This window comes from Plectropomus leopardus, chromosome 8 (assembly GCF_008729295.1).
Source record: "Plectropomus leopardus isolate mb chromosome 8, YSFRI_Pleo_2.0, whole genome shotgun sequence".
NCBI lineage: Eukaryota > Metazoa > Chordata > Actinopteri > Perciformes > Serranidae > Plectropomus > Plectropomus leopardus.
The window spans coordinates 30,525,806-30,542,464 of NC_056470.1; the positions used below are offsets into that span (position 1 = coordinate 30,525,806).

At 36.4% G+C, this 16,659-nt stretch overlaps 1 protein-coding gene and 1 long non-coding RNA gene across 2 annotated transcripts; both read right to left on the reverse strand.

Moving 5' to 3' along the window:
• Window positions 1–874: 874 nt before the first annotated feature.
• rca2.1 (regulator of complement activation group 2 gene 1) lies at window positions 875–13,153 on the reverse strand. Its single transcript, XM_042491080.1, has 12 exons — window positions 13,070–13,153; window positions 11,206–11,296; window positions 10,890–11,077; window positions 10,026–10,173; window positions 9,694–9,879; window positions 8,346–8,444; window positions 7,267–7,305; window positions 5,530–5,550; window positions 5,342–5,389; window positions 4,819–4,891; window positions 2,734–2,794; window positions 875–2,416 (listed from the first exon to the last, which is right to left on the reverse strand). The coding sequence occupies exons 2-12, from the start codon at window positions 11,261–11,263 to the stop codon at window positions 2,414–2,416; spliced, it is 924 nt and encodes a 307-aa protein (XP_042347014.1). The 5' UTR covers window positions 11,264–11,296; window positions 13,070–13,153; the 3' UTR covers window positions 875–2,413.
• On the reverse strand, window positions 10,174–10,554 carry LOC121946781. Its single transcript, XR_006106044.1, has 3 exons — window positions 10,533–10,554; window positions 10,295–10,368; window positions 10,174–10,200 (listed from the first exon to the last, which is right to left on the reverse strand). It is a non-coding gene; the product is annotated as an uncharacterized LOC121946781 (long non-coding RNA).
• Window positions 13,154–16,659: the final 3,506 nt, after the last annotated feature.

The following is a 16,659-nucleotide window of genomic DNA, read 5'->3' on the forward strand; positions in this document are numbered from 1 at the left end:
GGATCCCTAAGGAATAGAACTCTATCAGCCAGATATCAGAACATGAATATGATTATCAAGTAAGCAGATGTAGGATGCGGAGGCCCTTTGACCAAGATTGGAGTGCAACAACCCCAAATACGAGCATTTATGGATGACATGACAGCAACTACTAGATCTGCGGGGCAGCAGGTGGATACTCCAAGGCCAAGAGAAGCTCATCATTTGGAAAAGGCTGAGCTTTAAGCTAGCAAAGTCAAGGTATCTTGTGCTAAAAAGGGGAAAAATTGTGGAAAAGTTCCGGTTCTCACTGTTCGGCGCCCCCATCCCATCCATAACCGAGCAGCCAGTAAAGAGCCTTGGGAAGATCTTTGACTGCAGCCTAAAAAGATGCTTCTACCAATTACAAGACCAGCAAAGAGCTTAAGGCTTGACTCACCGAGGTGGACAAGTCAGGGCTGCTAAGGAGGTTCAAAGGCTCCTGCTTGTGTATGCAATGCCCATAACAATGGTTGAGTCCCTGGAGTGACAGACCAGCAGCTTTCTGCAGAAATGGCTAGGTTTACTTCAGAGTCCACCAACCATTGTGTTCAAATGTTATTCACATTGTGAACAAGATTTTGTGGTTGGTTGTGGCTCAGGAGGTAGAGAAGGTTATCCACTGATTGCAGGGTTGGTGGTCCAATGACCAAGCTTGTTTTAAGTATTCCCAAAGGTTGGCCACATTAAGCTTAAGGTGTGTCAGTGAATGGGTGAATTACAGGCAAAAACTGTAAAAAATAGTCTGTGATCATTTTTATTTCATTCATTTATACAAAAGTGCCAAAATAATGACATTTCTATGCCTGCTTAAAAATAATACAAAAGTCAAAATAATACAAGTCTTAATGAGAAATTTTGACACATTTCTTAATTTAATAAATACAGAAAAAAGCCAGGCAAAGGCAAAACATTCAGAGATCACAGTCTACAGATCTTTACATAACAACATACACATTATGTATTATGTTATTATGCATTATGTTATGTAAAGTCTACAGATCTTTACATAACAACATACACATTACCTGTGCCCTCATACTATTTAAGTATTACTCTACTTTTGAGTAGAGTGGGGGTCAACAAATATTAAACTGACACTCTGGAAGAGAGACGTCAACAAAAGAAATACTTTTGAGGAAAATAAGTTATTTAAATTTAATAACAACATAGTTATTTTTTATTTTATTGTCAAGGGAACTTGTTTGGTGACGCTCAGGGCACAAAAAAACGTGCCAAAGCATAAACATTAAGCTAAGCTGGGCACACAATTCAGCCTCAAATGACAAACACCAAAAAACTGACACACAACAAGCTAAAACACTTGGTATTTGCATTAAGGCATACGGAGCATGCCTTCTCTTCAGGCACTATGCTAGGAACTATTTTGTAGATCCCGTTATTTCTAGAGATGGAAATTGAATCTACACAACTGCAGACTGGTTGATTAACTAGAAGCCTCACTTTAACAGAAATGATTTTGGTAGTGCATCAACTATTCCAGTTACACATATGGTGTAATATGATACATGTAATTAGTTAAATGCAAATCCCCTATGTTATTAAACATCTCACTAAACTCTGGCCCTGTTTCTACCTGGTATTAATGCATCTTGCATGCTCTGATCACGAGTGGACAGCTGAGAGTGGCTCCACAGATGGTCCTTCAGCATTGCATCTACCTGTGTAACAGCAGCAACATAAAGTTTAGTCCTTCAGTGTGGCCACATTAACTTACACACTACTGAGAGAAGGTGATCTTAATGCATACTGAGGACACACCGTGTGCATCCACAACTGTGCTTACGATCCAATCACCCAAGAAGCATGTTAATACCAGGTGAAACAATTACTTTTTGGATATTTATGAAGGAAACAGTTTAACCTCAAACAGCTGCATTTAAGGTGAAGCACGCATACATTCTGAACTGATTTTGCTTGTGTTAAGCCGTCAGTGTAACAGAGCTATAATGGTCAGGCTGAGCCGTGCTCTGAGCGATAGTGCAAAAGTTTAAATTCAAACATGGAGTTTCATGCCTATCTGATAAACATGAAATCTCATTCTTCATTAATACAGCACTGAGACATGCTGCTGTGATGTTGTAACGAAGAGGACAGGTATCACAGACATCACTGAATTGAATCATACAGAATAGTTTTTTAAAAGTAGTTATGAGTTGCTTAAAGCATGAACTAAGGATTGAGCTCAATTTGTTGAGGTTTCTGACTGTCAGACCGGCGTTCAGAGACTAACTTTGATAAGAGTTTTCTAAGCTTGTGTGATCCACACGCATATGGACGGCACAAGAACATTCCACGACAAGTGCAGTGATTTTCCTCTTCTTAACCAGCCGCTTTTACCTCCAGTAATACTGGACCAACAGGACAGTGCCGCTCACTACAGAGGGAAAAAAGAAGATAAAGAAATATATTAATTTTTTTTTTTAAATAAATGAACCCCCCTCTAAAGGCCTGTGAAAGAGAAAAGATTACTTTGAAGTATTTTGAGAGAAGTAATGCAAGTGGTCAAAGGGGTTAATTAGCAGTCCAGGATAATATAGAAGAGGGAAGAAACCATTAGTAATACATCATGGACAGACAGTATGAAAAATAGAAGTTTTTGCCCTCAAAATCATGATATTCTTCCTCATCACATCATTATCTGTTCATTTGGCATAATTCAGCTCAAGTGTGCTTGGCGGTCCAACTTCTTACCGAAAGTGCTAAATCCTCTCCATCTTTTGGAACCACATTGTCAGGAATGCCGCTCCGAGAGCTGTAATCCAATAATGACTGGTCAACATTACTGCTTATGTGCGACTAGGCAGCGAGGAAGCGAGACGAGTTTAAGGAAGGCCAGAGAAGCACCCTTTTCACCCACAACACTACATACCACCCATCAAAGACGACCTTACAAACACACACGTGAACACCACAGTCATCTGTGTTTTAAAGCCAAAATATCCAAATTTATGTGGGTGTTAGTTTGAGAAGAAAAAACAAAACTACCTGTTCATTTTTAAGAGCCAAAATCAACAGGTCACCACGCATTGCCAAGGAGAAAAAGGTTAAAATAGCATTTTCATGTTTATGTCTGGCCTGATGATCCACAAAACCCTAAAATATTCACATACTGTAGTGTGTGGAGTTATAAATATTATAAAAATGTGAAGAGCACAAACCTCTACTGCAAAAAGAAATATATGACCCCTGGAGGTGGCATTTAAAAAAAAAATAAATAAAAATAAATAAATCACATTTCACGACTGACGGCTTCCATATCTCTATCCACAAGGATAAAGGCTGTTTAACCTTGATGCATACTCAAGCTCCAAAAGTTTTTAAGAGGTGTGGCAGGTATTAAGTTGTCAATTTTCAAGACACTTTACCAACTCAACAACAACCCTATCTCAACAGGAAACAAAATGTGTTTCTTTAGAAACATTTCCACAACTGTTACATACCACAGCTTCCTATTTTGCAAAGATAAAATTAACCAATGTAAAAATATACTGAAGCAGAGAGGCAATTTGAAGCAGAAACCACAGACATTTTCGAGACATCTGTATGGCATACTATAATATGACTTTTTAAAAATAAATTATTGTCATTATGCTATTATTTTTTTTTCAATAAAATGCTGTTGTCATACTACACTATTACTCTTTTGTGACTTTTAATGGCATACTTACTATGACATTTTTATAAAAAATTTGATGGCTTAATATACTCGGACTTTTTATGAGACTGTTTATGGCATACAAAACTAAGACATTTTCTCTGAAATTTGAATGGCGTTCTACACTGTACACCGTTAAGAACTCTTTTATACCATACTATGACTTTTAATATAAGATTTTTCGTGGCATGCTATACTGTGACATGTGTGATTTTTTTTATGGAATACTATAATATGACCTTTTGTGATGTTTTTATGACATAGTATGACATATTTATGACATGCAACACTATAACATTTTTTTAGGAAATATTAAGGTCACTGCATTTTTTTCTGACTTTCAATGGCATGCAATACTAAGACATTTTTGTTAGGAATTTTTACTGCATCCTGTTAGACTTTTTTGTGACTTTTTCATGGCATGCTATACTACAACATTTTAATGAAATTTTAAATGCATAATATACTATGACATTTTTAATGCAATACTATTTTATGACATTTTAATAACATTTTTTTATGAATACTACACTATGCATTTTAAATGTAATTTTAACAGCATACTACACTATGACTTTCATGGCATATACCTCAATAACATTTTAATTAAAAATTAATATACTACACTATGACTTTTTTTGGCATGCTATACTTTACCTTTTATAGCATATTACAATATGTAATTTTTCTATTATGCATGCATGCATTTTGGTCATGTTCAGGTGCAATAATATTTTTTTTTCTGGGGGATGCACTATAAGAATAGCTAATATGAAATACACTTCATCTGACTGACAAGTTTTTCAACACATGACTTAAACCAACATAATGCCCGTGGGGGAGAGCTTTGTGACCCAAGTCGCTTAGAGGGCTTATTTCAGCGCCCTCACCTGAGACTACACTGACACCGGTTGGTGAGGAAAAACTTTAGCCAACAATTCACACAACAGCAACGTGCAGCGTGCAACACTTAACAACACTTGACAGACAGAGCAGTGTGAAAATGCTGACTTAACACAAAGCACTGAGCCAAAAAAAGATTGGAAAAGATGGAGAAGTCACGGCAGTGACAAAGCCATTTTAAGGGTTAGTCGGCATAGTTGAATAAAACAACCTTTTACCCTCGTTTTTTCCTGATGAATCCTGGGACTCCATAGTAATACAATCCAATTCCAGCCCCGATAAGAAAGAGAGCTTTTATGATGAGAAAAAAAAAGTTTGATGTTTGATGCCGATGATGTAAAAAAAAGATGATCGGCCATTAAGGCCAACAAAAGTAGTGCCATTTAAATGCTAAACATCAACAGGGTTAGACTGGTAATCCCAAAAAGCCTTCCTTGTATAAAATTATTGCCTAACTGAGTTTTGTTCTTTCTTTGTGTGAAAAACAATTCATTCTTTAAACCTTATATGCGCCCTCCATAGCTAAATCATGTGCAAAACACAAACCACAGCAAAGTGACAGAGACACATGCAGCTATTACTACATGAGCATGTTCTTTGTTATTTGCTTAATCAAATATGAAAATGGTGCCCTTTTTAAAATCAAAGTCTACTATCATATACCAATGCATTATCTTATTAAGGTCAATATTATATCTTTACATTCCTGATCTACTGTTCAAAGATGAAGTTAAAACTTACATGTCAAAACAACACCCAAGCCTATAGCCAGGCTATTTCCACCATTGCCTGTAAAAAAACAAATTAAAAAAAATATCATTGTATTAGCAGTGCTTTTGGTTAAACTACAATGCTTATTTGCAACAGTTTAAAAACATAATTTTTAACATAATAAATCCAGTTAATAAAAGATTTTTTTGATGACTTACCAGGCGTAGTGCCAGGATCGACTGTAGGAGAGAGCAGAGGTTTACAGTTAAATCAAGTCTGTCTACAAAGACATAAACATAAAGAGCTCAGCGATGTTTTGAGGAAACATCGAGGAGAAGGACATGACGAGATAAAGTGTCTGTTCAGTGTGTTGTGACTGCTGGGATTTAAGAAGAGTATGACTGGAGCATTGCTCCTCACATATTTTGAGAAAATTTGAGTAAAGATTTTATCCTAATTAAAACTTAAAAATAATGTAATTCTTATATTTATGTTTTCTTTATTTCTTTTTTTTTTTACATGTGTTGCTATATTGTTACAGAAAATGTAAGACTGCAAAATTCTTGACTAATTCCAGGAGTACATGCAATGATAAACGAGCCACATTGTGAATTAGCAAGCTAGCAAGTTGAGTAATGAGAAACAGCACTTTCAATATTTCAGCCGACAATTCGAGCTGCATGCAAACTCAAGGTTCAAAGTGGAAAAACTCATATATAAAGACATGATTTACAATAAAGAATGAATGGGAATTAATTAATTAAAATTACTCAAGTAGCAAGCTCATACACAAGCAGAGGGTGTGAACTGTGAATTTTGCTTAAAGGGACAGTTCTGATGTTTAAGTTTGGTTGTGTGTGATACTAATCTGTGGTCAGCATATAACATGTGGTGGATATCAGTTGAAACACCCCTGGAAGCTGGCTGGAGTCCCACATGACAGCTAAACAATGTACTGCTGTGGAGGGTTCAATAACAAAACATATTTTAGCCACATAAAAAAGTCCCTCCTTAAAAAAAAATCAGTATCAGTTTAAATAAAGGGCATATTTTGAATATTGTCACTGTTTTACCTTAATGTCAGACAGCGATTTACTCCATGTATATGAAGCAGTTACATCGCTCTCTTCAAAGCAAGACTCCCGTGAGAAAAGGCATAATTTAACATCCCTGAACACTGGAGCTGCTCATCCGCTGCCTCCGTCCGTCATTTTGTCTGCATTATTGTGTGACTATGGCATTTAAAAGGTTAAGCATGGATTCGCAAGTGGTCACAAAAAAACCCGTTTTAGACCGTCACTTCAGGCAGGAACATCACACTCTTATGCCACCTCGCCGTTCTGTATAAAACGAGGATGTCCAAACTTTGTTAATGAGGTCCAGATGAAATTTTGTGAAAAAAAATACCTTGGCGCCAACTGCTTCCAGCGCCAAGGGGGTTTTTTTTTTTTTTTTTAAATCCTGCATCAGCACTTCTGCACATTCAAACCCATGCAAAAATCACATCTACTATGCAAGCTTTCGGTCAGAGACCTTCAGGGCATAACAGGTAACATGTTTAAAATGCACAACACTTGTGTCAGTCCATGAGTCCTGGGGATTGTAGTCCTTATAAAAGTGACTACAAAATTAACACAGTGTAACTACAGAGTCAGTCAGAACGGGCAGGCTGACAGAGAGATGTAGCGGTAAAAATACTTATGCTATAGCGTACACTTTTGGTGGCTAAAAATCTGTTTTGCTGCTACATCTGTCCACAGAAGCACAGTGCTTAGCGCCTGCCGTTTCATCTTTGGTATGTAATACACTGACTATTGATAAGTACCTCATACAACCATACTTTAAAAATATCCAAGCTATCCCCTTAAGGCTACTATCTGCTAGTTAACTGCAAATTCATTTAAGAAATAGATTAAACATATTAATTACAGTAATATTAAATATTAAAAACTTACGTGTCACAGTCAGTGGAGTAGTTTTTGCAGTAGTGTGGGCTGCATATGTTAGAGTACATTCAATTAAATGGGCATACTTCCAACAAAAACAGGCCATAAGACCGTGTATTGCTTGCCAATAAAAAATAAGTTCACCACTAAAAAAAGGTGTTATTACTCTACTGATACCCTTGTGCAAAACTTCTAACATTTCCTGGCTTAAATTGTCATAGAAATGTTCCTCATCTTTGCAAGTCTGTCAAGTTAAGTGTGTTACGCTACAAGTTCCAACTTCTTTGCTCAGCCCCAACATAAACAAAACTAAAAACACGTTATAAACTGATTTCTTGGTAATCTAAGGTCAGTAATTATACAAATTAGTTGCAAGCAGCATGCATAAATCATGGTTTAGGTAATTTTATACCATATAATACTGATAAATAATTATTTGGCAAACCAATTGGGAAACAGTTCATGGACAAAATAAACAGTTGGAAATATTTGATTTTTGAATGAATTTGAGTGATTCAACACAGCGCAGCACTTTATCGTTCATGCAGAAAATCATGTTGAAATGATGTTAATATCACAACTTTAGTAAGAAATGCATTCGTTTTGATTCTGTTAAAAATAATAATGATAAGGATTTGGCGTCCTTCACTCCAAAAAGCCTTTTTTGTCACAAACATATTCAGTGTTTTTCCCTCAGCTGACTGCTTTAAGAGTGGGATGTTGGGGGTAACCAATTAATTACTATGGGGTGCAAATCACAAGTCTCATCATGATATTATCGTTGATTAAATTGACTCCTCGAACACACAGGAAACACTGCTTAACAGCAAGGACATTTGACAAAAGTTATACAGTCGTATAATTTTTGTCTAATAACTGTCAATGCTCAGACAAAACAGACTGTTTTTGTTGGTCATTTCTATATTTTAAGCCTATAGCATTTACACTGCATAAGTTTGTCTATCTGTTACTGGACTTTTGATCTACTCGAGTGGCAGTGGTTGGGGAAATACTGACATTGCACCACTTTGTCATGTGACAACACTGTAGAGCTTTAGATAATTCATGAGCATTAATACGGACTCTACCTGGCGGTTTCTTTGTGTCAGGACGTGGGGTGGTGGTGGGGGGGGCGGGGGTGGTGGTGGTGGTGGTGGGGGTGGTCGGGGGTTTAGTCGTGGGTATTGCTGCAAAGACATAAAGGGCTAATCAGATAGTGCTGTCAACATAAGAAATGTACCAGTATCTCAAAGATGAACTAATTCAGTTTAATTATGTAGTTGATTTATAGTGGAAGGGCTGTAAAAACTGTTGTTTTCGCAGGACTTAGTATCTCAGCATTTCCCCTTTAAAAGTACAAGAACCCTTGCCACTCTAAAAAAAAAAATTGCCTTTAATGCCAAAAATAACACCAGATAACCATTCATTCAGAAATCAGTGATTTGCATTTTTGGTGTCCCCTGGGCATCACTACTCTGAATTTATGTGCACTCATTTCATTTCAACTCAGTGTGTCTTAACTGCGTTTTGTTGACATTTACAGACTTCTCTTCGTGTTTCACCAACATAAATGTGACGTGAGGGTTTTCGACACTGAAGTTGGTGTAAATAATGTGATTTTGTCCATAGAGTCGGCATGAAATTTTAATTTTGGCTTTTTAAAATGTATTTCATGGCATTAGTAACAACAAAACTTGAGTGAAAACAAAAAAAGAAAGTGTTGCAATAGTAATTTCCTGACTTTTATAACTAATTTAACCGTCAAGAAAAAGGAAAAAAAAATTCTATGCTTCTCGTATCTAAAAAAAAATAGATCACAGAGAGAAGTATATAGATGATGCCATATGATGGCATCTACATCAGGTGTTTCCAACAGGTGGGTCGTGGTCCAAAAGTGGGTTGCAGGTCTATTCTGAATGGACCGAAAGTGACTCGCGACAATTTTTGTGAAAAACACACACTTAACTTGAACGTGAGTTTTTTTATGTCTCTCTATTGTTGGTATTTTTTGGCCTGTTAACATGCTGTGCCTTTGCACTGGACTTGAAGAAATTATTATCTCTTTTTTGGTTGTCAGAAATATGTAAATGCAATGACAATTTCCGTTGTTACAGTTCCTGGCTGTGATATATGGTGTAACTTTGGTATCTTTATTTTGGCTGGACCATGTTTTGGTAGGTATGTTTTCTTTAAAAGTCACCAAAAATGTGTAGGGAAAAAAAGTCATTTTTTCTGAAAAAGAAAAGTCACCCCCCCCCCCCAAAAAAAAGCAGACCTTGAACTAATGACTAAGGAGAAATCTGGACCCAGTGGCTGGACGAGTCGGGAACCACTGATCTAGTTTACTATAAAACCCAGTTTTCATCATGTTCAAATATAAAGGCCGCCTTTTCTTTACAGACTGAAACAAAGAAGTAATTGTTATTTATGACTTACCCTCACACTTCACTGTTGAAGGTCTAGGTGACCACTGGCTATCGATTCCACATGTCAGAGTTCCAGATCCTTTCATAGTATACCCAGATTTACATGCGAACGTCACTGAAGCCATGTGTCTATGAGGGACTCGGGAACCTGCAATCTGCTCAGCAAAGTCAATTTCAGGTTCCTTACATTGAACATCTGCAGGGAGAAAAATGACAAATGTAAATTAATACAATTGTCAAAAAAAAAACATTTTCTATGTCACAGTAAATGAGAGTATCGGTCATCGCCGAGTTTACACGGGGAAAATGTTGCTAAAGTTTGGAAAAATTAGGAAAACTTACTGATACAAACGGGAGGACGAGCATCAAACTCTCCACTGGCGGAACACGATAGTGATTTTGATCCATTGAGTGTATAATCTTTTGGACAGGTGTACTGTACAACTTCTCCATAGTTATAGTGCTCTTTGATTGGACTGAATGTGGCATTCTCCAGGTGGCAGATAACAAGTCACCACTGCAAAACAAAAGTGACATCTATTAGAATAGAAAACAGACACTGAGATTTGACTTTGTCGTGTTTCTTGTACTATCACGGAGAGATTACCAACCTTCACATGAAGGCATGTTGCCCTTCCACCCTTGGACTGCACAGATGACTGGATTTCTACTAACCAATGTGTGACTAATTAGGGAATTAAAAAACAAACTAGAATTACAGCATTGCCTCTTACCTTTTGGATATAAAATGTCATCACTTCATCAATATATCTAATATATATTTAATATATACATATAAAAAGGGATTCTCTTAACATGAACAATCAGAGTTGTCAGTGTATTACTAACCCTTCACTGCAGATCACCACCAGTTTAGCACCAAACTCTGTGCCTTCAGGGTAGTCCACAACTCCATTTAACACTTGTTCAGCAGAACCACAGTTTTTCTCTGAAAAAAAAAAAGAAAACATCATTTGGGATAAATTCTTCCTTTAAAAAATGACTGGGTATCATTGTGCACAAATGATTCAACAGACTGTTCATAAAATATTATAAGTTACTCATCTATTGATCCAGCATTTATATGTTGATAAGACATTATTTACTACATGGATCAAAAAAGAGCAGTTTTCCTTATTTGAACTGGCTGTGAAATATTGCAGCTAATACAAATTTTTAATGTAAAAATAAGATTCTAATATTTACTCTGCATGTCAGCCTCAAAGGACTCCAACTGCCAGCAGTACAAGTTATGGATGGAGACCCTCCTGCAGATTCGTAGCCAACCTCACAGGCAAAAGTAACTTTGGTCCCATCTGGAAAAGTTTGTAAAAGAATGTGATCGTCCCCCAAAACCATGTTGTCTCCTCCTTCAGGTCTGGAGCAGCTTTGAGCTACAATGAAAAATAAAACAAGAAAAGATGAACCCAACAAGTGCAGACAAGATAGTGTAAAACCACACACCAGCTTGAGTATAACAACACATGTAGTATGAGACAAGCTTATCCACTCTGGCTCTCACCTTGAGTTCTTACGAAAAGGCCGAGACTGCTCAGCAGGAGGAGGGAAGTGAGACCCATGATGAGATAAGTCTGATGAAGTCACTGATGTTTCTGGCAAAGACGAACATTATTGTGAGCAAGACAATCTGAATAACAACTCGATAATGTGGGCTGAACCCGTGCTGATTTAATTCAGGCAGAGCTGTCTCCATAGAGGACCTTAAATTACAGTCATAAAAGCACGGTTGGATTACTAAATGGGCCTATCAGCTGTCCTAAGGAGTCCCTGAGCCTTCACTTGTAAAATGTCACTCAAATGAACACGTACTGATTAGGAGGAAGCTCAAAATGACCACAAACAGATGTACGAGAACTGCAAAGAGATACAAAGTCACTACAAAACGGGCAAAACACCTACAAAGATACACTTAATCACTATAAAAGACACACAAAAAACACAAGGAGACACAAAATTACTACAGAGCAACCAAAACGACTAAAAAAAGACATCAAATTAAGTCAGAGGCAGAAAAATTACCTCCTACACTCAAATGCCAACAACTGACATAAAATGATCACAGAGACACACAAAATAACTAATAATGGACACAAAACAAGCATAAGGAGACACAACATGACAACAAAGCCACACAAAACAAACAAAAATGAGATTCAAAAGCATCTCAGTACTACACAAAATTACATCAAAGACAACCAAGACGAAAAAATGACACAAAACCACAAAGAGACACAAAATGATAACAAAGTCACACTAAACAACCAAAAAGGAGACACAAATTACCTCAGTAAGACACAAAATTACATCAAAGACAACCAAACGACTTCAAAATAACAAATACTGATTACAGGGAGACACTAAAAACTACAAAAAAAATAAATAAATACAAGACAATCACAAGGAGACACAAATGACAGCAAAGCCACACTACACAACCAAAAAGAAGACACAAAATTACCTCAGTAAGACACAAAATTACACTAAAGACAACTAAACGACTTCAAAATGACAAATGGTGACTATAAAGAGACACTAAATGACTACAAAAGACATGTAACAACCACAAGTAGACACAAAAACGACTAAAAAACAACAAAATGACTACACAGAGACACAAAACGGAAACCCCCCACCACAAATTACATGTAACTGCCATAAAACAACCACAAGGTGATACTAACACACAAAAAAACAATCCGCCAGTGCATGCAAATTATCGATAGCTATGAGGTACATCAAACCAATCACAGGGCACTGGCTAATTTTCGTAGGCAAATGTGCTCAATATTTGCGTAATTCAGAGCGCCAAACTCTATCCAAAATACATCAATATTAGCTAATTAGCGTGGCACTGCTAGTGTGTCCAACTTTACTGACCTTTTTGACAACTTGACTGTAGTAACAGATCTGACGGGTAATTCGGCATATGTTTAAAAACGAGAAGCACAAACACGCCGTTACAGCAGCAAACATTGAACCCGTGACACCAGCGGCGGATACGTCAAATCGTCCATGTTGCCAAAACACAGTGAGCGGTACATGGAGGGTGTTGGCCTAAATTTAACTTCAACGTACATAGAACAGATGCCGAATTACCAGTAAATCCTCAAGGTGGTAAAACGAGTTAAACGTTTTCAATAAAGACTCTGAATTCGCTCAATATCAATACATTTTTAAATCCGTGAATTCACAACCGGGGCTCGGTTAAGCTAGCAGGCTAACATTAACTTATTATTAAGCTATCGTGACATCAACAAACGGTAAAAACACACTGCTAAAGGCACGTTAGCGGAGCATCGCCGGCCTGTTTTCGCTTAATTTGGTAGGATAGTGTATTAAAACGTCGAACTAGTTTTTGGACTTACCAAACTAAAGGTGAAGGATCACTGTGCCAAAGGCTGATCTGCTGTGGTAGATTTTGGTTCCTCCTTAACGGGTGCGACTTCCGGTCCTAAACAGGCGCGGCCTTTGCTCAGTGACTCATATCTAACCATAAATCACCGACTTCTTAAAGGCTGTTAACCCTTACCATGCCACTTGAAGTTTATATATATATATATATATATATATATATATATATATATATATATATATATATATATATATACACACACACACACACATATATACATATATACATACATATATATATATATAATTTTATTTGCCCTGAAATAATTTTAAGTCAGCAGGAGAAATCATCTTGCTTTGCTTGGGGGCCACTTTTGAAAAATGACAGGAGGCCAGGGGCCAGTCGCAGCAGCCCCATACCTACATGATTTTAGTACATTTCTTGAATTTTAGCATGTTTCTAGAAGTTCAGAATTTTAGGACATTTCTCGGATTTTTGGACTTTCCTCGGACTTGTAGGTGTGTCCAGGATTTTGGGACTCTTCTAGGATTTTGGGACTCTTCTAGGATTTTAGGAAATTTCTAGGATTTTAGGACAATTCTAAGATTTATTTTTTATTTTTTTTGCATTTCTCAGATTTTTGAACATTTGTCAGATTTTAGGGTGTTTCCAGGATTTAAGTACATTTCTAGGATTTTAAGACATTTCCAAGATTTAAGTACATTTATAGGAGTTTAGGATGTTTCTAGGATTTTAGGACATTGGGGGCTTAGCTAGGACCTCTTTCGGGGTCCGGGGGATCCTCCACTGGCACTCTTTTAATAAATAAGCTCTGTTTTGATGCTGTTTAATCCACACTGGCGCCTTATAAAAGTATGAAAACAATTCCCAGAGTGGATCACTCTATTTTTTATTGTGTGTCAGAAAATGGTTGGGGGGACACTCGATACTCTGTCAGGGACCAGATTTGTCCACGGGCCGTAAGTTGAGTATCACTGGGCTAACACAACATGCATAACAATGGCCAAAATCAAAGCGAATAGTACAATGTCTAGTTTAAAAAAAGAATACCAAACAAATTATATATACAGAAAAGGAGTAATACGCTTTTATTTCAATCATACCTGACTTAGCCAAAAAAGTACACCTATCATATCGCCTATGGCCTCAGAAAACAGAAAACCTGAGGAGACAAACAGAGGATGTGAAGCGAATCTGAATGCTACTCCTTAAATTTCCCAGAAAGACTTTAAATTCTCCTGTACAGCGTACTTGGTTAAATGTTTGATGTGCCTTTTCTCGGCCAGTCAAAATGTAACTCCATTTAAACGGTAACAATGGAGACCATCAGACCAAGCATTCATACACACTGATGTAATGGACCAAACCCTGGCATGGGGAATAAGAGGAAGTGATGTACTTCCCACTGAGTAACAAATAATTGGTCTTATTCTAAATGTTTCCTCTTTCACTATTTTTCTGTCCTGCCCCTAAATCGCACAGCCCATTTCCCATTTATGTCACTTGCAAGTGAGGGGGGGGGGGGGGGGGGGGTGGAATTTGGGGAATAGGGAGATTTTCATTATTTTACATTCACATTCACAGATATTTTTGACTTAATAGTTGTAACAATGACAAGTAAATATATTTACAAAAATCAGATAAACCCCAAAAGCCAAAATGGTTTAACCGTTTAACCGTAAACTTGAGTATATTGGCTTGTTTTTTCTTTTTTTTTTCAAAAACATGAAAGGAAGACAATAAGCAATAAAAGAAGAAATGGGCCAAAAAATTAGCAAGAAATTGGTAAACAAACAAATAAATAAAATAAAAATAAATTTTAAAAAAGTATTAGAAAATTATCTGAAAATGAGTAATAAGTAAAACAACAAACAAACAAAAAGAAAAAAAAAACAAAGAAATGACCTGGGGAAAAAGTGCATAAAGATGTTTAGCTATTTTGTGGCATAATTTTAAATATGTCATTTTTAAAATTATAAATGTAGTTGTCCCTCGCCTTCTCGTAGCTTTTAAAAAATATTTTTTTTCTGAAATCAACTTATTTCTTGCAATTTGTGAAATATTTGCACGGCAAGGCAATTTGCTTAAATAATACTTTTTAAAGGCGTCTGAAAGCAGGACTAGAAAAGTGATGTTGCTTCAGGTTTCAAAGGGTTAAAACTTTTTTTTATTTTCGAGATTAATTCTGAATTGTGATGTGAAAAATATTGCAAGTAAGTACTATCAAGTACAGAGTAATTTACAGGCGCTATCACTATGTATTGACTAGAGCTGGAAAAATAATTAATGACAAAGGTGGAATGTCACTGTTTATTTAAATACAAGTATAAACCGAATAAAGGATTTTGGGATCTGAGGTTTTCTTAAAAAACAAATTGAAAAAGAAAAATAGTCCATTTATTTAGGGCTGAGGTCTCAGATGCAGTTACTATGCATCATGATATCTCTCTTTTCTAGCTTCTGATCAGAGTGTTGCACATACTGGACAGTATTCTGTGTCCAACACTGAATATATTCCTCTTGTAACGCTTGGAATTTTTTACCAAACAAACTTAGATAATATATTGCCATGCCATAAAACACGTCACTGCTGATTGCGCAAGAGATTAGTTTCCAAATATCTATCTTGTATTTCTTCATATTCTGAACACACCATCCTTGTGCACATAGATCTGTATCACTCATCATAACATTTATGGGCTCTAGTTAAAATAGTTTTACATTCACTGAGACAAAAACACCAGCAACAAACAATTCAATTTCATTGAATTGTGTTTCATAACTTTCATATATATATATATATATATATATATATATATATATACATACATATATATAAAGAATCTAACAAACTAGTGGCCTGTATGCGGCTATGGCCTGTATTAGACACCAGTTTTGAGCATGATGCAGATGAGCTGTGCTGTTTGTGGTCAGGATCTGTCGTGGATTTCCGCTGTAAAAAGTGCAGCGCCTGAAACACGCCCACCCCTGTTTCCTAATCTTCTATTGTACAACCGGTTTACACAGAATAAAAATAAACACTCACGCTAACTGTTGGTGAGACTTTGGACAGTTGCAACATTTTTTAAATTTCTCTCAGCTGCACAGAAACTATTTTGACAACACCAACCATTTTTATACTAATCTTACCTAATTACCCATACAATTTAAACATAATTGCATATCATTTATAATTTTTATTTGAATGTTGAAAGTCAGATGTTGCAACTGACCCAACACAGGGGACAGTTGCAACATGTTAATTTCATTAACTCTTGCTTTTTGTTTACATAAGTATAGTGTGCTGAAAGTATACATTGTTGTGAAATTATATTATTTGCTTATACAATAGTTTTACTTTTTTATTTAGTATTATTCATCAAATAACAGTTATTGGGGTTTCTTTTTGTGGGTAACCCATCTGTGAGTAACCCTCTGCCCCACTCTTTGCAAACTGAAAGCAAAGCGGTTAGTGTCCGGGCTGCCTTAAAATTTTAAGTTGACTGATTTTGAGAAGAAAAGTTGAGGTAATTTTGTATTAATACAACTTGTCTTCTCAAATTCATTCAACTTAAAATTTTA